We start from the raw sequence: 23,441 nt of genomic DNA on the forward strand, positions 1-23,441 counted from the left end.
ACTCCCAGCTCCTCCTGTTAACTAAAAAAGTTACAGGAAAAGCACTATGTCATTCTCAAGGATTCAGGTTAAAGGTACCATTTAATACAAACTTGCTTACCTTTGTGCTTCCAAATAAGTGTGCAGCTTCCTTCAGTCTTCACATTAAAACAAAAAAATAATTAGATCTTTTAGAGAGAGAACTTTCATGAAGAATAAAACATTTCGGGATCCTTTTTTTTTTTTTCCCCCTCCAATACCCGTTGCTGTTTGTAATTTTGTGTCACACACACTGACCAAACTTCAGATACATTTAAATTAATCCATGGCAAAATTTGCAAATGTATGAAACCCACAATCATACAGGAAAAATACTGTTATAAGCTCTTTTCCATTGTACTAGTGTCAACAGACAATTTTAAACTAGGGTAGGAAACTGTTTACTAGTAAAAGCACAGAAGAACATTTATTTTCATTTTACAGTAACAAGTCTGTTGTTGATCTTTTCAAACGGTTCCACAACTGCAACTTCGTTCAAATTTAAATTGAATATAAAAATAAACGAAGAATATGTGTACAGACACAAGCTGGTCTTAAAAATTCCATCTGACAGCAAGTCTCTTAAGAATGGAAAGCAATCCACTTCAACTAGTAGAGGTGGCAGTGAAGTAGCTGTTCGCTGACATCACACTAGCTCCTGTTATCTCGTCAATGGAGAAATAAGGGTTTTCTTTAAATATTCACTTTCAATTGTCTGGTTACAGAATTCCTGTGTAAAATTCAAAGATAAAATTTTAAATCATTTTTAAAAGGATTATTAGGTTAGAATACATTTTTTCTACATGCAGAATGATGATCAAAGTATTCTGAAAATCTTTTACTAAAAATAATCTTGCTGAAGTAGTATGGAATTCTTTAGCAAAATCGAGCCACCACCTGTTGCACAACCTTCTTCACTAACACCATAAACTCCATCTGTTCCTCTAGTGATCTGCATAACTGGCTGATAACTGCTCTGCCCATGAGCACAAATGAAGGTTTGAACATGAATACAATTCTGAAGCAGCCAAGACAGCTTTACTGTGAAGAGAATCACCTTCCCTTCTCTAAGACCACCTTTTTTCTAAACTTCTGCAGACAGATGTGATACCATCAACAGTTGTAGAGACTTCTCAGTAAGAACAACCAAAAGTTGCCTAATGACACATTACAAGCTACAATTTGCAATTCCCTGCATGCAGTTCATTTTCTAAAACTTTTCATGCTGCTTCCTTTTCCAAACACAATGGGTTCAAGATGCATGATGTCTGCTTCCCAGCTATGCTTGAATCTGCTGGATGTTGTTATGCACCGAGGATTTATGTTCGACTTCAAATCAAGTATGAGCTTCACACTCTAAGCTGGGATGCCCACAAACATATTGTTCTTTGGAGAACAGCTCTCTGGCTCCATAGATATAACTTGGACAGAGTAGTGACTTCGTTCTGCAGCCCAGGCCCGATCGAGATCCACAAGCCCCATACACTGCTTTCCTAAAATGAGAGAAAAGGAGATCATGGAAAATCTAAAAATATAGAAACATTACCAGAAACATGCACTTCAATGTTAGGAAAACGCATCACTAAGTTATCTACAGAACAAGTTCCAAATCTACTTAAAAAAAAAAATAATCTATGTTAATCTGGTTTACTTTAAATAGGCATTTATAGCCCTAAATCACATCTGTGTGTTGTAACCCTCATTTAGCAATGACCCTGAGAAAAAATATTAACTCTTTACATACATATGGAGGAACAAAATAGACACTACTATTTTGAAGTATTCCCAAAACTTACAGAAAAATGTGTGCACTAATGTAAAAGTGACAGGAAAAAAAAATGGCTAGTTTTTCCCTTAGCTCTCAAAATTGCTAAGCATTTACTTCCTTTATAACCGTAACTGTTTTCCTACTGTAGTTTCATCTAAAATCTTTGGTTACTGATTATCAAATGAAAGAATAAAATACAGAACAGTGATCCAGTTGATCTGAAGACACACAAAGGTAACTGCTTATTAACAAAAATACTAAATTACTAATGAAAATTAATCTTATCTCAGATTTATCTGCAAAAAAATGGGAAGGAAAAATTCAAGTTTTTTTTCTGCTTAAAATATTTTATTATGATACAGCCATGATAAGTTGACAGGGCCATTTGATTTTACCCATTTACTCATTTTAATTGATTTCTATGTTTTGAAATACAGATTTGTCACATCACATTTTCAGCAGTTTGAAACTCTTGCAAGAAAAATTTAGAACTTCCCTGAAAAATTTTAATTGCTGATAGTCACACAGTCTTGAGTCATGAACAAGACACGGCCCTGCTTCAGACTCAAAGCCAATGTTTCTGTCTTTTCTTTTTCTTGAAAGAACTGCAAAATTAAATATATTTTTTGGTCTGAGATGAAGATAATAGCCAAGAGTACTCATATCCTGTTCCTACCCTAAACTACCCTGTGTAATCGTGTATTTCTCTCCCTTGAATTTATATAGAACTTGATTTCATGTATCATTAATAGCTCTGATATGCACCTGGTAAGCGTCTGTAGAAGTTTAAGGTTTAGGTTTTGAAACAGCAGTTTCAAATCTGAAACAGAAAAGTGGATTTGCAATGGTATTCAATGAAATGTAGTGTTACGTGGAACTAAAAAAAAAATTACATTCTTTAGAACAGAAAAAGCAATGACATTTCCTGTATAGAAAGGGAGAAGAATAGGATTTATGGTTGTTCTTTTTTTGGTCTTTTTTTCTTTTGTTCTTTTGTTGTTGTTTTTTTTTTTTGTCAGTGAAAAGCACATCGAAGTTGTATTTGTGATGAAAAATTGCAGTTTCAAAGACAGAATAGGCAAAAGTTATAACCTTTCAAAAATGTTTGAGTCCTCTTCCAATTTTCAGTACACCTGGTAAGCATCAGGAAAAAACATGGGGTGCTACACTGGTAACTAAAGACTGACATTTCTTTCTTGTTCACAAATATCGTGATGATAGCAAAAGAGCTGACAAGTTTGTTATAAAATAGATATTGTTATCTCAGTATCTGTATTATTTTCTTTTTGTGCAGTGAATATAGGAGATAATTCAAATTCTTCAAAAGAAGTTTAAAAAAAAAACACATTGTGATTATTTGCTCCTACTGCTTTAATATACTTAGAAAGTGTTTCCTATGAGCCAAGGATGGCCAGTTACATCCTTAGAGTTTCCAGCCCCTTCTGTCTTTTCTGACCCAGAAGATTTTTTATTTTTTTTTTTTTTCTAAAATTTCTACAAACATAACGAGGTGGGCCAAATAGGTTTGTATGCTCTGAAGCCTGTCTGTACCAAAGGTAGCCCACGTTCTGCAGTGCAGCTTTGTTGTTTCCAGCTGGCATGGATGTTTGCCCTTCTAAACAAGTTATCACCAGCAATTACAAGCAGGACAAAGGGTTCAGACTGCAAATCACTACTACAGAAGTGCTTTTAATGCAAGATGGACTGGCAATAGAAAGACTTCAGTAAAGTTTACAAAAACCTCACCCTTTTTATAGAATGATTTGGGGGTGGAGGAGAAAGTAGAAAGGCAATGAAAAATCAGTAAAATGCAAACCCTCTAGCTCATATTGATAATTCTGAATGAAGAAAATATTTTCAGTATCGTAGTTCAGAACAGCATGGAGAGAAATGTGAAGAAACTCCAATTTCATAAATCATTAAACTATTTCTTCATAAAGCAACATAAATAGTGACGCTGAAATAGTCTACATAACGGCTGCAGAAATTCATACCTATTAGCCTGCGTTCAGGTGGAAGCTGAACAGCTGTCTGATCTGCAAATCTGCAAAGGATCATGTGCTCCTAGAAGAAAAAGAAAAGAACTTTGTTCCAGTAGCATCTCTCTCTTTCAAGTAAGAAAAATCTAATTAAACGTTTGTAAGTACTAAGAACCTCTGTCCCGTAGAAGGCTGTTTCCAGAAAAATAATGCCTGTAAATCCTAATTTTGATACTGCTTTGGCTTGTAAAAAAAATTTGTAAATCAAGTGTTTGTAACCCTAAGCAGATTTCTACTTAGAAGGGTTTGTTTCTTGCTAAAATTCCTCCAAATGTCTGCAGCAGCGGAACTGGATGCAACGTATACAAGATAGCATTTTTCAAAGGCATATTTCAGACTTATTTTGCCCTCAGCTACTGAAGATCAACACAGCCTTCTTTAGGCAAAGTCATCACTGGGCAGCATGTCCGCATCAGTGAAGGGTCAAGACAAAATTCTTAAATAGGTGACTTGAAATACTGGATGTTTCTCCTAAGCAGCAATTCTGAATCAAAGAATCACCACTTTGTGGGGACAAACTTCCTTTGCTCTGCCGAATCCATCCAGGATCAACCTAAAAGATTGTGAAGGAAAAATTGATCCTGAAGGCAAAGGTACACCTGGCTGAGAATGGGAAAGCTTCCTACCTCAAAATGTCTACAATTGACCGTCACACTATCCTTGTTCGACTTAAAAGTTTCTGCAGAGGCTTCCATGACAGCTGCCACTGAGTTTTTCCTGTCTTGACACTCATGGGTATGGTGCAGTAGAGGGTTAACCCACCACCTTGCTGTCTGCTTGGATGGGGCCAGAACCCTATCCTCAACTGCCTTCAAAGAAAAGCCAGCTATGCTAGCAGAACGGTTTCTCAAAGATAGCCTAGCTAAGGAAGGTGAGTTAACCAGATGGTGACAGAAAAAGCCTTGAAGGTATAGCACTGAAATTAATGCTCTGCTGACAGCTGTGCTATTTGTGACAGCTGCAGTATTAAGCATAGGACAGAGTAAATCAGAACCATTTTAGAACTGCACAACATTCCCAAGTCTCCTATAATGTTCCAAGTCTCCTATGATGGTATGGGGAGAAAACAGAAACAGACAACAGAAAACACACTGCTACGCAAAGCTTCCAGTGCTACATTTCTGAAAATGAACATATGTCTTGCATCAAAAGGAAAATATTTTTTTGATTCTTGACTTATACAAAATGGTGACTTTAAGGGCTTGGTTGCTGTAACAGATGGAGAGAGAGACTTCACCTAAGAATACTTCAGCTTCCTTCAGTATCCTGAAGTAAGGATACTTCAGCTTTTTACTAAGGGGGCCATAAACATCCAAAAGTTTTCATTTCACACACACACAAAAAAACTAAATAAAATCCCATCTTCATATTAAATCAAGATGGTAACTCTCTCTACAGTGCACTCCATCCAATTCATATAATTGCAGACACCTGACCACAAAAAAGTTTGCTCGCAGATTTTCAAATAAAATACAGTAAGACATTATTGCTACTTTAAACTCAAATTTTACTTATTTAAATAAACACACAGTATCCTGAGGCAGGGATGTTTGTTTCCTACTACAGCTAATTCACATGAGGGTTTTCAGCTCACAGCTCCATAACAACTTTGCAAGCAAAATGAGAACATGCTATAACATATTTAGGACTCAACATGTTTTATCAGTCAGTGCAGTTTAAATATGGCTATTTCTGTAGTATGGAAGAGCTGAAAACCTTTAACCCAGATGTAACTACTGGAGAACTGAGAAGTAATGCCACAGGCAACGTGGCTGTTCTTAGGAGAGACAGAACAGGGGTAGGCAGCCTGAGAAGAAAAAGAAGGGTTTCACAGGAGAGGAAGGAGGTCAGAGATAGCACAGAACCCTTCACCAGTCTTTAGGCACTCGGCACAGCCTGGCTCTTTGCAACAACAGGATCTCAGCTCATTCAACTAGACCAGAGCCAAGGTAAGACTTGCCGCACAACCTGGAAATCTGGACTGACTCTAGTGCCTTGGCTTCCTACAAGAGATGAACCTTAAAACTAAACTAGAGTCTAAGGCATAACCACATCTTTTTCCCATGATATAACCAGTAAATTGTCACATTCCCTGTTGGCAGAAATGAGGATAAAAGTATTTCTAAAGGAACAAGGACAATAATTATAAACTGCATAAATGTTGGGCATGTATAAACAGTTATTTTGCCTTTAGAACACCCACAGAAATGCCTAGTAAGTTTTCAGAGCTGTATGTCCAAAGTAATTCGTTCTTACTTTCCAATTTTCCTACATGGACAGTGTCTTGAAAAACAGAGTCTCAAAACGTATCATGGTAGACATCTACAGCTACCATCACCTTATTCTTTGTAGCTATAAACTAATGAATTACAGCACGATGTTCTCATCAAAAACATTTTGGAATTGCCAGACTTCTGGATGTCTTTTTAGATCTCACTAAAATGGAAGATAAGAGAAATGAATTTAAAATGGGAACTGGATAGGGGTGACACAGACAATGTCTGGCTAACACATGGCAGCTCTGGCGACTAGCCAGTAGCCTTTAACAGTTTATTAATATGAAATATAAAAATGCATATAGCTAGCTGTATAACAAAAGTTATTTATATCTAGGATTACTTGAGACACCATCGAGCCTAGATCATTTGTATAGACCATTATGTTATTAAGAGCAGAAATATTTTTTAGTATTGCCATTGGCCCCTGTGCACTTCTGCTACACAAACAATAAGACACTGGAACTTCTAAAGTGGTGATAAACCCTGTGATCTAAATGTCCACGGATTAAAAGAAAAAAAGAAAAAAATCAGAGCTGCAATAAGATTACACACACTATCCTAACCAAGGCTTCCTTGATTTTGTATGTCACCTTGTCCCTCTGTACCGTCCACAGGTCTACTTTTAACAATATGTTGGCAAATAAACTTTTTCTAAACTCAAACCTGAGTGCTTGGTGATTATGTGTTAGGAACATGTAAGTACATGGAAGGAATGTTGATCAATGGAAAAATTAATTCCAGGTCCAAATCCACTATGCCACTTTTATCATCTCAATCTACGCAAATTTATTTCCATGTAAATTAGTAAAGTGTACATAAACCAAGCTGTCACGAAGATAAGATTATAACTGAAACTCCCTCTACAAGGTAGCGGGAAGTTTTCTAATGTTTTTAAATGACCTCCACCTACAGCATTTAAAAGGACAATCTCCATTTTCCTGCTAAATACAGCATCATCAGTATGCTCACTGTCCCCATTACGTTTGGCAATTAGAAATAACATCCTTCTCACATATTTCAGTAATAGAGGATTATTCTGCATCTCCAGAATTCATAGACTTTTCTGGATTCTAAACACTGAGACTATTATCTAGGATTTGACATGTAACCTTAGCAAAGTTTCTATATATCCTTTCTTCTCTTAAATGCAAATATTCTCTTTCCATGCCACATTAAGCGCACCTAACCATCAAACTTCTGGCTGCTCATCAGTAACAAGTTTAAACACACCAGACAAAGCTTAATGAATTGGTACCAGTTGTCACCTGACCACTTCTCTGCTCTTGTCCTTTTCCACTCCCCAGTTATCTTCATTCTGTCAGATCTGCATGCCTCATTGCTTCATTCTCCCACTTTTCTCTCAAGCTATCTCCACACAGACTCCAGGATCAAAACACATTTGAATACTTTTAAAATAATTTTGAATAAAGGTTTTTGAAACAATACTGTACAGAACTCTTCATGAAGAGTATTTGTTCTTCCTACTCATTATGCCCAATCTTCTAGACATAAATTAGAGGGGGAAATCTGAGTTTGTCATAAAATAATATCTATAAAAGTAAGCATTTTACCTAAAAAATGATTGTAAATTTCTACAGTATAAGTGTTAGTATTTAAGACATAAATTGGTATCCTGTAATTGTTAAGTGTTGAAACAGGTATATCTTAGGAATGGCTCTTTTATACCTTATGATGAAAAAGAATTATCTGGGGGAGATACCATGAAACTTTATGGAAGAAAAAAAGCCTTAAACAAAATGGATGGTGGAGAGAAAGCAATACAATGATGTCTATATTACTAATGAACATTTCACATAACACATGCACCCCATCACAATTAAATCATTATTGATTATCATTTGATAAGACTCAGTGAAATGCATGGAACAGCCCCAAGCCCCCTCCATCCACTATCCACAGCTGTATATTTTACATACCTTGTAGGATAAAATTTCTTTGAACTGATTACTGAAAAAAAAAATAGACCAATTCAATTAACATCTAAAAAAGCCAAGATGGAAAATAGAAGCAATCCTTACATATCTGACCACATTTTATGCAAAACAGCAGTATCCCTAGCATACAGAAAGGCATTCAAAAAACAGAAACCATGACAGTTTGTTCACTAATAAAGGAAAACCATGTTTGATGTCTTTTACTGTTCTACTGAATTATTCATACAAATCCACTCTTTATACCATCAAAAATGCTAATGCAGATTTACTGGGTTCTCCACATTTTCACATACTTCGGTACACAACCTCTAGACACACACATTTTCTGTGTATCACAAGCGTGTTTCTAGGATGGAACTGAATAGGGAATATGGGCAGTATACGGATATGGGAGGTCTATCATGTTTCATAATCTTAAAAATTAAGGGAAAAGAAGTAAACCCTAAAATATAGCTTGAGCCAGGGTCAATACGTTATGAACCACATCATCTCCTACATTGGCCTACACTCTCAGACTTATAATTTTAGCAAACACAAAACCTCAACAATTTACATTTTTTCAGCACCTACAGCAACAAAAGATTCCTAACGTAGTGTGCATTTCTGGACTTCATGATTTAAAATATAACTTAGCAAAAGTTAAGAGCATCTAGTCAATCTTACAACAAAACAACAGAGAAAAGTTATATGTCTGTTAACTTTAGAAAGCCTAAATTTTTTTTGCCTCTTCCTTAAAAATACTTCTATGTTTTACTCTGTCAGAGGAGAAAACAAAAGGGACACTTATAAAGAGATGGAAGAATCAAACTGACTAAGAAAGGACTGTTAAATGCAAAGTTTAGCAAACTGACAAAGTTTTAAGTATTTACTCTCCAAGTACTTCTGTGACAGCACACCTCAGTAACAGAGGAAGTTATGGAAAATATTTAACATGGAAACATTTTTTTTTAAGATCTGTTGATTCCTTTTAAGACAGCATGTTTCAGCTTCCTATTCTAGCAAATATATACCTGAGTAAATGCTTTAATTTCTAGTATAATTAAATATGATTCATCTTGGACATCCAAAAGGCAAAGTTCAGCTTTATGAAAATAAAATGAAACAAAATAAAACCTCTCCCCCATCTAGTTCTGCCTTAGAAAGCTGTTAGCCTCATATCTTCTGCTACTTTTTGCCAAACTTTCACTTTTATTTGTATCAAAGGCATTAAAATTCTTAAGCCTAAGATAAAGAAGCATTTCCAACATGGCAGATCTGGAGAAACAAAATACCTACACAGTCAATTGAAAAAGTATTAAAAATAGGAACGAAAAAACAGGAGAGCTCGTCTACTTGGGAATAAATCAGAACAGCTTCACAAGCAGTAAACTGTGGCATAAAGCAGACCCATTTCTTTAAACTGATTGCTTACATCTTTCTGCAACATTAAAATGTCAATTCCTCTTCTTACATTACTTTTCATGAGTTTTCTATTAACTTTGTGATTTCAAGGTAAGAGGTCTGCATATTACATAGATTCCCACATACTGTATCTACAGTGTTGAAGGTATAGAGTCTTTTTTGAACTTCTGTGATATTATTTTTCTGGATAAATCCAGAAAAAATAACCCAGGAATTACCCATCTGTCTCCCTTTCAAGATGGATTTGCAAAGAGAAAAAGGAGGAGACAGTTGCACTCTAAGTATGAACCAATTGAACCTGGACACTTGCAACGATCTTGACCTTGAGTTGATTAATTTTGTACTCTTCTAGCATTTTCTTTTTTCACTTCAATTGCTATTTTAAAGTTTTTCTTGTTAGTCTTAGTTTACCTTCGTGGATATTTAAACTTCACAGTGTTCTGAATGAAGCCATAACAACACGGGGAGATGACAAAGGCTGCCTGCGCCTTGATGCAATGTTCGATCACCATGTCTGTTGCCACACCACATGCATGCAGAGCCACCTACAATGTTAAAAACAGAAAACAAAGAAACAAGCAAATTCTTTATAGCAATATTCTACATACAATCCTGTTGTAGTATTTTTGATTGATTGAATTAAATCCTTGAAGAGAGTTTAGCAATGAAGCTGTTATGCCAAAGGCCTAGTCCTTAAATCCTTGGTTTTGCATTTCTCTCTTTCATGTCTATGCTGAGGAAACTTTATGACCTAACTCCACTTAAGAAGGGAGTCATCAGCACTGAACAAGGGTCACTCACCAAAAGTACTCAAAAGATAGGTGCACAGGTGAACTGCATTGCCATATCAACTCAACTGAAAATGAAGCTCCAGAAAAATATTAAAAGACAAGCTACCGTGGTGATTAGTCAAAAGTTTTTGTTCAAGCCAAAAGGACTTAGAAATACAAAAAAACCCTCTCGTTCCCATTTGTACCTTATTAGATACCAGACAATCCCAAACATCAAACAAAAGTCAAGAACGCACCTCCCTCAATGTGCTTCTACAGCGTCTCAGCCCTGGAGGAGAAATACAGTCTGCCTTACCCCTAATTGAATACTGTGCCTGCTACTTTATGCAGCAGTTCAGATTTGTAAAACTGCATTGTTTTCTATGTTTTTTGTTCACTGTAAATTTAAGAAAAAGGTTTAAAGCTGTAAAGCTCACATTTCAAGGTTCAAAGCTGTTTTTCAAGGTACAGCAACTGGAAGATAAAAACTTTGCTCTCAGATTAAAACAAAGACTTTTTTGTTTGCAGACTGCTTGATGTAAGCTCAGCTGAGCAGACCATTAATCAGCAGCTGAACTATAACTGCATACAGATGGTAACAAGTACTCCTGTCTCAAGCAGAACATTAAAAACTAATATATGTAGTAATTTCACAATGCAATTTTTCTGTCCTTATGAATTTAACAACAAAAAAAACTAGTTTAAGACCAGAAAAATATGAGATTATCATGGAATATAATTATAGTTACTTCCCTTTTTATCCAAGCAGAAACTAACAACTGCTTTGCTTGCATGTTTGGAAAAGATACCTTAAACCAGTACTGGATAAAGCACAAGTATATAAACAAACAAAAAACAGTAGCTTTGTTGAGCCTGTATGAACTTTAAGCCATTTGATTTATTCTTTGTGTTCCTCAGAGTCAATTTAGTTAAGGGAAAAATCAACAAATAAAATTGAAGGCAAAGTTTTCTCAGGATATCCTATATGTCAAATTCAGTATTTGAAACAAAAAGCGAGGATGAACACAGTTAATGCATTTCATTCACAAATTCACACATCTGTAGACAAAGGAAAACGAAGTGTCCCCTCAGGAAAGCCACAAAGCTAATTCAGTACGAGACCATTGACCTGTAGCAGTCCTCTGGCCTTTTGGCAGAATAAAAAAGGAACTGGTTGACACATTCTTCTTAACCTGCTTTCGAACTCCTCACAGATAGCACTTAAGAAAACAGCTAAGTAGTGCAGTTTTTTTATTTCATAGTAACTAAAAATGCATATAAATGTGTTTTAAATTAATACCAAAAGTAGAGGGATGAAGACTTGTCAGGTTCATTTTTCTAGATCTCTTTAAATTTCACGTACTATAGCCAGTGAATTTGTCATGTTCCCCCTCATATTTATGCTGTACTATTTCATTGAAAATGGCACAGTCATGCAATGAGTGAATAGCTTTACGAGCCTCAGAAGATGGGTTTAGAAATGATACATCACCAAACTTTGTACACATCTATGCATCAATATATTGCGATTTTTGTATCAGACCAGCGTTTATGACCTAACGATACAAACGTAGCTAAACTTTACATTATTTACCTTCCAATGTACCATCAAGCACTTGCACTACTATTAAGTGAAACAGCTAGCTCCTGTCCTACGTGTGGCTGCAGAGGAAACAGGAGTTCATCCTGGAGAGGGAATCATTATATGGGACAAACTAATTCTGAGATGAGATTAATATAGGTCTCCCAAAAAGGGAAAGCTCCAGGTTTGTCTGTGGAATAGACTACAGAATCAAGCCAAAGAAACTGAAATCACAGACCTGAAAATGAAGGGTTTCCAAGTGATTTTTTCCAGACATGTACTTTAGCATTTTACTTGTCATGAGATTTAAGGGAGAATATAACACCTTTTTATTAAACAAAAACTCCAAGGAGATATTTAACTTAGTATTAACCTTAAAAACAGACCAAAAATTAAGAAAATCTCCCATGACCACAACACAGGAGACTAACTTCACTGACAAACCACTACACGTCTCACACACAGCATTCACTAAATTATTCTGGAGATTCTGATTTCTTGCAATAGATCTCTGGTTAATCCAATGAGATTTAAACAATTTAACACAGAAAATAAAGCTAGAGAACTAGAAATTTACACTTAGAGGAGAATAAATTATTTTAGTACAGCCCTTCCTTCTCCTGCACTATGCTTCATTCCCCTTATTAAATAAACAAACCAAACAGTTAAACAGAACTGGAGGATATGTGCCATAAACCTTCAGCATTAAGCACCCTAAGCTACAGCCAAACAGGCACTTGGATGGATGGTTTAGGGAATAGTCAGACTTGCATTGAAAGTTAGGGACTTGCTGCAAAAGTTCAAATGCTTTTAACATAAAATCAAACCAGAAGAGAGAAATCTTTACAGCATTAAAAGAGACTATGCCTTACTCTTCACTAGATCTGCAGAGTTCGGGACACTTGGAATCAGTATTCAAATCATTTACTTTGCTCCTATGGAACAGATTTCCTGCTTTGGTCTGCTCATTTACAGTCACCAAAAGTCAGAACATCACCCGCTGACTGCGATAGGAGTGCTCAGTACGAGTCTTACAAAATTTATATATCATTCTGCCTTTAAAAATACAGCTCGAATACACCCTTCACAAAGAATACACATGTAAATCATTAGCATAACATTCTGTCATTACAGTTCCTTCTCAGATTTGCATTGTGAAGTCTTGAGTTGCTAGCTTTATCTGAAAATGCCTTTACTGTTACCTAACTACACCTCTGATCTCACTTTCCTGTACCCAGGCTTACTTTGAGCACAAGCTGCCTTTTTCTTCCTGCCTTCAAAACCCTCCCCAGCATACCTCCATCAGTGAATAACTAATTTTAAAATAATATGATTAAATCAGGAATCTACCACACTATTTTTCTTCAGCACGGTCAGGCAGCACTCATATTTTCATAATTGATTAGAACAGATGCTGCTTCCTTATTGACTCATATAATGACAGAAGTGATGCCAGTTTGCAACAAATAATAAATACAAAACCAACCTAATATTGGTTGATATAACAAGGGTGCTTCATGAAGCATCAGAAATAACTGTCTGTATAAGCATAAAATTTCCTTTTCTCAGATATTTTAGTTAAGTAGTTGTAGAAAATAAAGTTACAAACACTTACCCCAATGTTAAAAGTCCCATTAAAATAGTCCAGATTTGCTTGAATGAAGGAAATGTTGTTTAAACCTAGTTCATCGCTTCTGTCTTTAGCACGGATCAGAGATAACTCCTTATTTTCTATGAGCACCACCTAGATTTCATACACAAGACAGAATAAAGCAAAATAATACTGAAAAATAAAAGTAAAACGTTCCAGCATGCACAAAACTTTAGAGAAGTTTTCTCAGCTAAGCTACAAGTTACTTATAAGACCTACAGAATGATTAGCAGGTGACAAAACAACAATGAAAGGCATTAAAGACTTGCCAGTACCAATCAGCTGGCAAATTTATTTATTTATTAATTCATTGTCTTAGGTCTAGAACTTCCCTTTTCTCAGGCAAGCACCTCACACATCTGTGATTACACTAAAAATTTGCACATTTCAAATCTCTGCTGTAAAAGATTTTTTTTTGCAGAATAATATTTGATGGAAGCATGGGTCACATCAGTGAGACTGAATAGCTCAGTTTCTTGACTTCTGCATCCAGTTTGTTATGAAGAACCATTTTCCCCCTGATCAGTGACAAGAATTAAGGTAGAGTTTACAAGGATGGTAGATACCCATCATGACAGATCATGACCTCTGAGGCAAATGTTTCCAAACAATTTTTCACTGCACTCCAACAGTAATCCAAATCTTTTGACTCAAAAGGTTGTATTTTAAGGGTTAAAATAACCTAGAAAATTAAATTTTTAAACAAAGACAAGTTAAAGTAACTAGGTGAGACAGAGAAGAGAATAATGAGATATAATATGTAGTAAGTAACTTTCCCTGTCCTCTGTGTCATTTCATGAGGATGCTTGCTGCCAGCCAACTCAGTAACACTGAGTGAGACCTTATGTTCCCTGAGTTCTTGCTCTCCTCCTGTTAGAGGAGGTTACTCCCTTACTCTTTCTACTGGCTCATGGCCTTGGTCTGTAAATGGATGTCCTGCCCAAGCCAAGCCCAGAAGCATACCCAGCAGCACACCTATGGAAGGAGCCAGTCTCTCACTCCTTTCATTGGATTCCATTTCACCCAGTCATTTCTCAAAGCAACATAACATAATTTGGAACATAATTAGGAACAGAGTGGAAAAAAAAAGATCATCATATTGTTCAGTGTTGGAAATAGGAAAAAAATGTTGTAAATGGTATTCACATATGAAACCTTTCTTCTAAAAAGTTTACCTCTACCAATTAATTCCTTAATTGGGCACAATTGGCCGCAGACAGAGCAAAGTGTATGTGTACAACAATAACCTCTAAGATTTCTAACAGCAAAAAATGCTATCATATTATGCCTACATGTTTCCTTACTTGGGGTAAAATATGGCAGAGGTACTGGCAGACCTTCTTCACATAACAAGGGCTTCGTGTCTATACACACTTTACAACACAAGCTTAAATGCTTTATTAGAAAGCAGTAAGATCATCTATGCACCTTAGCACGGTAATTGGTTATTTTGCTGAATCAAAGCATACCCAGGTGAATGTTTGTACTCTAAAGTTACATTTCTTTTTTTTTTTTTTTCCACTCTTCCTTTTTCTTAGGAGGAACTTTTTCTGAACTTTCCTTTCCAGGGATGACTTCCACCCTTTCCCCCCCCTAATATAACGTGATAAATATCTTTACAGGTACTAATGAAACATCTCTCTCTAGAGCATAAGTTTTCCCCAAAAGTAACAGTTTTGTCTTCATGTTAATTTTCCCTAGATATACATCTTTTTAAGGTACTTATCAGAGCCAAAAAGCTCATACCATTTGTACTTTTCACTTAGAACTTACCTGACATGATGGCAGCATGTAAGCAAGAACAATTCCGACATGTCCCTGTGAAAACCAAAACAAACAACAAAATCTCGTCAGTGTCCCCTGTTGTTGACTCATTTCACATTGAGAATCCCCTAACCACTGACAGAATCTTTGAAAGCAGTTAGAATTTCAGCATATGCACTTTTGCTTTGCTTTATCATAGAATCATATCATACAAGGGCTCAGGTTGGAAGGGACCTCAAAGACCATACATTTCCAACCCCCCTGCCATGGGCAGGGACACCACTCACTAGGCCAGGTTGCCCAGGGTCTTGTCAAACCTGGTCTTGAACAATTCCATGGATGGGGCATCCACAACGTCTCTGAGCGACAGTTCCAGTGCCTCACCACCCTCTGATTGAAGAATTTTTTCCTAATGTTCTTCCTAAGAATTTCTTCCTTCTCCCCTCTTTTAGTTTAAAGCCATTCCCCCTTGCCCTGTCATTATCTGACTGAGCAAAAAGTCGCTCTCCATCTTTCTTATAAGCCCCTTTTAAGTATTGAAAAGTTCCAATGAGGTCACTCCAGAGTCTTCTCTTCTTTAGGCTGAACAGCCCCTGCTCTCTCAGCCTTTCTTCATAGGAGACATGGCAGCATCTATCTACAAATCCAAAGATGAAAGCCAAATGAAATTGCCTTATGTAAAGAAAATACACCTTACCCCTCCACTGCAAAAATCCACAATGACATCTCCAGGCTTAGCAAGCTTTTTCACAGCTGCTACCAAATTATTCAATTGCTGCTGTTTCCTCAGAGCCCGATCGCTAGACATCTTTCCTGGGGATGACAGAGAAAATGCCTAAATAGTGATAAACAGTTCTCAACATGGATAATTTTAAATGGGTAACAGCTAAGCATTGGAAATCTGAAATTTATGACTGACACTAAAAAACGAACACTTGGGCTTCCAAAAAAATCCATTTTGAGCTAAATTTAAAAATACTAGATAGAGTTTTCTTAACATCTTGAGCACAGTTAAAACCTTCCAACTCTTGCTGTTACTGTATCCTTAGGAACAGACCTGTGTAAACTGGAAGAAGTGTACATATAAAATAACCAAATGAGCCTAAGCTCCAGCATGATGATATTCCAAACCTGTGAATCATGCCCAGAAAGAGAGCTCAAACCCATTCACAATACTTGTTGCCAAAATAAATCCCTACACTATCCTTAAGCATCTTGTTTCAAGAAGTCTCACTCTTTCTCCTGTTAACTTTCATATTAAGCAGCTCAGTTTATTTAAACGACTATCTGTGCAACAAGGTGCTTCTTAAAATGACCACTCCTGTACAGCTTTTCATAGCACCTGTAACACAACCAGAAATGGAAAAAATATTAATTTCTTTCAAATGTGCTTGATAAAGTCCAAAATGCAGTTTCTTAGTTGTAATGAAACTGACTAGACAGCAGCAAGAGGTGGGACTGCACCTCAGGCTGGTAAACCTGAGCTGCCCAAACAGCTCGGTGTGGACAGTGATACCAGCACTGCTATGACAGCTCTTTATTTAGGGCAGGCTAGCCTTCCAAGGCGAAGAATGGTAGCAGGGACATAGCTCCTGGTCAATACTGAATCAAATTTCAAGTTCAGCTAAGAACAGAATAGGTTTTCCAAAAGCATGGTAAAAGTATCAGAGTATTTTGTTTGACAGAATTCAGTGTGGGCTTATCCTTTGAACCTCAAAGCACACAGTCCCGTCCTTAGAAATACACCATGAAGATAAAAGGTCAGCTCTTGTCCTCCCAAAGGAGTTTGAACACAGCAAAATTTCCCTTATAAGCCTAGGTGGCTTCATTTACATTAGGCTTGTTTTAACAAGGGTTGGTTCTTACAAGCATTATCTTAAAAATAAATAAATACATAAATAATAAAAATAAATAAATAAAAAACCCCACGCAACTAACTTTGACATTCACAATTTTTCTTTCCTTCTTTCTATTTGGTGAAAACAAGCAATGGAAGTACTTAAAGCTCATTCATGATACAAAGATGCAAGTCCCCTTGGTGGAAAGCTTTCAGAATTCAACTCACCCTGAGCTCAAGTTAACTCTGCAATTAAAGTAATGGGGTTCATTGTAAATGCTTTTTTCCCTTGGTAACTTTTGTATAACACTGTCTTATAGCTGCTTTGAACTTTAAATCTTCTTAATTGCCAGAGAGACCAGGGAGACAATTTTGTTTCCAGTTTCTGCGTCGCAACACACATTAGCAGAAATGTTCTGAATCATTTTGCTGCTGAGACTGAAGGACAGACCACACCTGTCAAGCAACAAACAGCACAAACATCCAGGCACACCAAAGCTCTTAATTGCCTTATCCAGCTGCTCTGTTCTTATTCCCTGACCCCAAGGTTTTCCTGAGGGGCCTGGATTCATCAGTATCAAGTATACCTCCTGAAAAACACCACCAAATTTTCATACAGTGCAAAGTCAGCAATTAGGTCCTGGTGTTACTAAAGTCAAAACCTAAAATGCTAACAGGTTTCATCAGCAACAGATCCATTACTTAGTCTTCAGTTAGATGACCTCCTAAGCACTAAGTTAATAAGAAATAGGTTAAAAAATATCAGCCTATAGCCTTTAAAAACTCCCTGAAAATCAACTCTTCATGGTTACCAACAAACAAGGCTTCATCCTAACTCTACAAATTCTTCTTACTAAGTAGAATACATTCCCTTGGAAGACAGAAAACCAAGCTCCAATCAATAGGTCTTTTGTCTACCTCTATATTTCGAACGTGGTAGCTAGAATTACAGCAAGCCAGCCAGCTGTGACATGGCCTGTAGAGAAGGTTAACGTGGGCACACTAGTCCTTCATTTTGGCAAACATGTAATAAATTTAACTAAAACTTCTATGTCTAAAAATACTACAACTCAGTGTGTATTTCTCAAGCCCTGTAATGGTAAATAATGCTAATCGCTGTCTTCAAGAATAATAAGAAAGAAGGTATCTTGACAGTTTAGCCTGACAAGGCGAAACCTTGAACAACATGACCTTTTCCTACAATAAAGGCCACTGTAAAGTGCTTTGTTCCCTTTGCAAGAACTCAACTGACATATTGCCATACAGTCCCAGAAAGATTTATTTTCATTTTTGATTAATTGTCAAGACGAAAATATTTTATTTGAATTCACAAATCCAGCATTACCCTTAATTCAGCCCTTGTCAAGCAGAGCATTAAAGTGTCTATGGCACGCACATTTTGGCACACAGAAATGTAATTTTTCAGCAGACAAACACTCCTCTATTTTTATATTACCTTTTGTCAGTGTTCAAGTTCATATAATCCTTCAGCCCTCATATAATACTTCCTTATTTCTCAAGTTAAATTTGAAAAGCCACTCAAGTTTCCCTAAACAAGCAAAATCCAAGTATCATCTCTAAGGCCTTATCCTTATTCAGCTTTGAAATCGTAACACAGCACAACATAACATACAGCTACCAAAACATGGATATAAACACATAATGCATACATTCCATTACATGTAGCAGAATGTTACATAGTTCTCATTTTAGCACGTTATCTTTTAATTAGGTTTCCAACAAACCTCAGCTAACCAATTCAAATGATAATGTGAAAATCTACTCTTCACTGAAACGCAGTGAATAGAGCATACTTATTGCTATATTGCTTGGCTAGACTTGATCGTAGTACAGCCAAAAGGCTCAGTAACTATAAAGCAAATACCAACATAGTTGTTTGTTTTTTACTAATCAAAATGAGTTTTTCTGAAACCAATGTTGTTGTTTTTCTTCTGGCAGTTACTTATGATAATTCAGCATATTCTAATTGTTTCTTAATACTCAGCTCCTACATCCTTCACCTTGATGACGCTATCATCTCCTGCTATAGTATTTTTGGTTCCTGTTGGGGGACAAAGGGGGGCTGTTTGCTTGTTTGTTTTGGGGATGCTTGTCGTGCTTTCGCATTATGTTTTTTTTCCCTTCCTTTTTTTTTTTTTTAAGTATAGTACTTGTAAGATTAATATGGTTTCCATGCAACTCCTAGAAAAAGCAGAATTCAAACAGATGAAGGATGCCAGCTCAGAGCTCAGCTAATATTTATTTTTGAAGAAATATTCTCACTAGCCAGAAATAGTAATAGAATAGTATAGAATAGTATTATAGTACACAACAGTATTAACCTTATTTAAAAGAACTTGCCAAATCCTGCAATAAATGCAATCAGTAAAGACAATAACTGTGCTGGATAGTGACATAGAAAAACATCAGTCAGATACTCAAAAAAAAGTTTCTGTTTTTGAAGCCTCACAAAGTATCAAATACGTCTGCATCCAAAGCTGGAAATGGTGTTTTATTGAAGGCAAAACTACAGCAAACCTTAGCATTTTTTTCCATTTCATTTTTCTGATCTTGCTGCCTTTCCAAAGCAGTATGCAGGTGGGGACATGCTTTTTGGTTCTGCAGAACATCTCATCAAACTATAATTAGATATGAAGACAGATGGGCCAGAGGTCTCCACAGACTAGGAGAACTAAACACGCTGTTTCAAGAGGCACATCCATAAGTTGCAGCAAAAAGATGTAGTTATACAAGGCGATGGCACCTGAACTGGCTCTTGAAGTGGTAACTGCCCCATACTGCAGCAACAAACCCAAGCTTCTTTGTCTCTAATACTGCTTTGGGGATCCTCAGCTAGTTTCTTTGTCAGGTGCTATACTGCACCTTATTAAGCAGTGGTCTCCGTTACTGCTTATTCATGCATGCCCTAGTGGTGCATCCCATGTTTACACAGTACAGGAATGCCTTGATTCCTCCTTGACTTTCTCTAGGCACTGTGAGAGCGTCTCAGAAAGCAAACGAGCATTCTAGCACAGAACAAAATGGTCTCGTACTTACAAAGACTGCTGCTTGTAACCATTCTTGCAGTTTTCCTTACAGCTATGACCAAAGTCCTCAAAGTGTAAATCACTTCCTCTAATTAACCAGGTAGGAATTCTTACATAAAAATCAGATTAGGAAAAAGATAGACTTTACTACTTTTACCACCAAGGCATAACATTGGGTATCCTTTTCTCTAATTCTGGAGATAACAAGAGAATCGTAAGGTACAGCCAAAACGGAGATTGCAGCTGAGCTGACAACTTTTGCACTGAACAGTTTTTGATACAAAATGTTAGTAAAGCATAAGGTTTATAGCACTTCTCTATGTAATGATGGAGCATAATCTGTTGCTTTTTTTTTTTTTTTTTAATTCTCAAAGAAATATGAGTCCATTCTATTATGCTTCATTTATCTTGCTTGTTTAGAGGTTAAACCTTGTGTTTAATCAGACATAAGATCAGATAGCTTGGGGTTAATATTGACTCATTTGCTCTTCCAAGCATAAACATATGGAAATTGTTATTCTGTTTTTTCTTACCACACACTGGATACATGTATGTGTGGTATATATATGTGTGATATTTATATATAGGCATTATACTTTAAGCAAAATAATGTAGACATTCAACACTGGTTAACAGAGGTACACTAGAAATACTCCAGTGTCTCATGCCTTTTCGGCTTGGACTTCCTGCATAGGCTTAACTTGATTTCCTCTTCAAATAGTTTTCCCATTGATTTAATTTCAAAAGTTAACTGAGTTGGGTCAAGTAATAATATTTAAACATAAAAATAAAATCTGACTGACTGCACACTGTCCTTAATTCTGCATCAGAATTTTAATGCATTAATCCTATCAGGGAATATCCTAGGAACTTCTTTACCACAGACAAGCAAAACAGAGAGTGAGTGAATAATAAGAACTAGTAACATTCATTGAAAAAATGAGTTTTTATTACTGTTTTACATACCTCACCTTCATTTCTGAACTCCCTCTCCATTCACACTTGGAAAAATAGGCTATGAACTAAAAGATTCAGGGGGAACACTGTACTGCAGATCAGGTTGCAATGGAAGAAAAACTCATTTTCCTCTATTTTTAATAGTAACATTTTTATAAAATAACTTGTTCTTCAATATGCCTGTTTCAAACACACAGAGTCATCCCACTGCCCAGAGTGTTTTTTGTTTTTTTTTTAATCGACAGAAGTAATCAGCAGCCAGTGCTGATGAAGGGTTTTTTTTTTTTTGCCCCCCCCCCCCCCCCCCCTTTTTTTTTTTGTCCCAAGTGAATGTTTATCAAAACATATTCTGGATCTATGAAGTTTGGAAACACCCCGTAAGACTTTCATGCCTTTACTTGCTGGCAACAGGGCATGTCAGTGCTTTCTTTTTAAAAGATATAACAGGTATATATGCTGCTTCAGCACCCTCATGCATTCCTAAAGGCAGCAATGCATGTTAAAAGGAAGAGAATTGCTATTAGGCAGTCTTGGCACACTGTTTATTTAACTTTTCCTATCAGATCCTGGACATTTTCATTGTTACTTTGTGTCTTCGCTTTTCCAGTTCATCACAACAGTAATCAGCTTTTCAGTAAAGTTGTTGGGGTTTTTTTTGTGTGTTTGTTTTTTAAACTTCCGAGAAGGATGAGACTAATAGGTTGACAAAAATCAGTATTCATTGCCCAGTCTTGCTACTGTCATGAATAGATAGCTGGTGTGTGCTGTGCAATTTACAAAGTGTCACTCTTCATTCTGCAAAGCCCAGACTTTGCAGGCTTGAATGTCCCAGGCAGGTCCATGAGAACTAACAGCATTCATGAAGTTAACTAATGTGCACACGTGTACAATAGGGCCCTCAGCATTCACTGGAAAACAAACCAAACCAAACCCAAACCAAACCAAAAAAGAAAAACCAACATCAATCCCAAATGTCACAAATAAAGTCTACAAACTATCCTCCTGGATAATGCATAGCATGCACTTTCAGTCAACAGATGAGGCCAGAAATGATAACCTCAGAGTCTACATCATTTTTCCACTATAGAAAGGCTTTTATGATCAAGCGTGGTGATATCGTAGCTACAGTCAAGGGAGTAAGAGAAGAGAAGGCAACAAAGCATAGTTTAAAATATTTAGATAGAGGGCAGTAACAAGAAGGACAGAAAGGCAGCTGAACTCCACAAGAACATTTTATTGGTTTTTAGATAAGAGTACCTTCCTTCTGATCATACTAACCTATCTGCTCTTTATTAAGGCAAGCTTTGTAAAACAGCTTTAATATAAATATTATTTTTTTTATGCCTGAAATGATAAGTTTTTAGATATATATAGGTCAACAGATGTCAGTAAAATAAAATGAAAATGCAGGACTCTCCCTGCACGTAGCAGTTCTATTTATAAAAGCTCTGTGTGTGTGTGCACGTGTGTTTTTGTTGGTGTTTTTTTTTTTTAGTGTTTTTGTTTGTTTTTACCAATTGTGGAAGGATTTTGTTTTGTTCTTTAGCAGTTGGTATATTTAAAACTGATGCCCTGAGTATTCAACTAAAAGGAATCTAGACACAGACAGCTAACATTTTACACATCTTATCTAGGATTTACGCTATTTAAAAACTTTTATACTGGATTATGAAGGCTCTAGATGTACTCAAATTAATGAATGTTATCCACGCTAGTATGTACTTGTTAGAACCATGCTTACCGCTAAGTTTTTCATACTATAATATTGCCAACAGCATGCTTTAGAAACACCATGTATCACTGCCTCTCCCAAAACACTAGGGCAGTTCTAAAATTGTGAGCTACTACACATTTAAGCTAGCTGGCTGTGCACTCTGTTCATCTGTTTACTCATTCTGAAGCCTTGAGATTCATATTTTCCAAGCTATTTTTCCAGAATCCCAGAGGTTAGAAAATTGCTTTGTTTTAAAAAGAAAGCAGGCAATTTTATACAACCATGGGATTTTAAGGAAGATGCCAAACGCTGTGTCATGACAGAACTGTGAGAAGATGCACGGCATTTACCCTTCCTCTACTTCCTTTTCTCCCTCTTTTCTCTCCTTTCCCCATATGTTGCTTCTCCTTCACTCCTGTTTTCTCCTTCATCTTTCTGCATTACAATCACTTCTTTAGCATCAAAATGCTATAAAGAGAACTCAGTGTTTTCTGAATTCATCAGCAGTTCCAAGACCTTGTAAGCTTCCCCTGCTGGACTGCATAACCTCCTGAGTCCCTTCCAACCTGACTTATGTTACAAGTCTATGGAATAGATATGTCACAGGCAGTAGCAATACTAAATATCTTGCTCAAAAAGTGGGTGTCAGAGCAAACACG

General features: G+C 36.5%; 1 protein-coding gene across 2 annotated transcripts in view; it reads right to left on the reverse strand.

The window, feature by feature from the left end:
• Positions 1-425: 425 nt before the first annotated feature.
• The window catches only part of GSTCD (glutathione S-transferase C-terminal domain containing), a 71,621-nt gene continuing 48,605 nt past the window's right edge, over positions 426-23,441 (reverse strand). For both annotated transcript variants that reach the window (XM_040557129.1, XM_040557130.1), the window contains exons 7-13: positions 15,925-16,040; positions 15,237-15,281; positions 13,428-13,556; positions 9,872-10,005; positions 8,042-8,072; positions 3,781-3,850; positions 426-1,511 (exon numbers count right to left, since the gene is read on the reverse strand). In XM_040557129.1, the coding sequence (XP_040413063.1) occupies positions 1,375-1,511; positions 3,781-3,850; positions 8,042-8,072; positions 9,872-10,005; positions 13,428-13,556; positions 15,237-15,281; positions 15,925-16,040 (662 nt within the window). In that variant the 3' untranslated portion in view covers positions 426-1,374. The remainder of the gene's footprint in view (positions 1,512-3,780; positions 3,851-8,041; positions 8,073-9,871; positions 10,006-13,427; positions 13,557-15,236; positions 15,282-15,924; positions 16,041-23,441) is intronic.

Source organism: Cygnus olor, chromosome 4, assembly GCF_009769625.2.
Source record: "Cygnus olor isolate bCygOlo1 chromosome 4, bCygOlo1.pri.v2, whole genome shotgun sequence".
NCBI classification, from domain to species: domain Eukaryota; kingdom Metazoa; phylum Chordata; class Aves; order Anseriformes; family Anatidae; genus Cygnus; species Cygnus olor.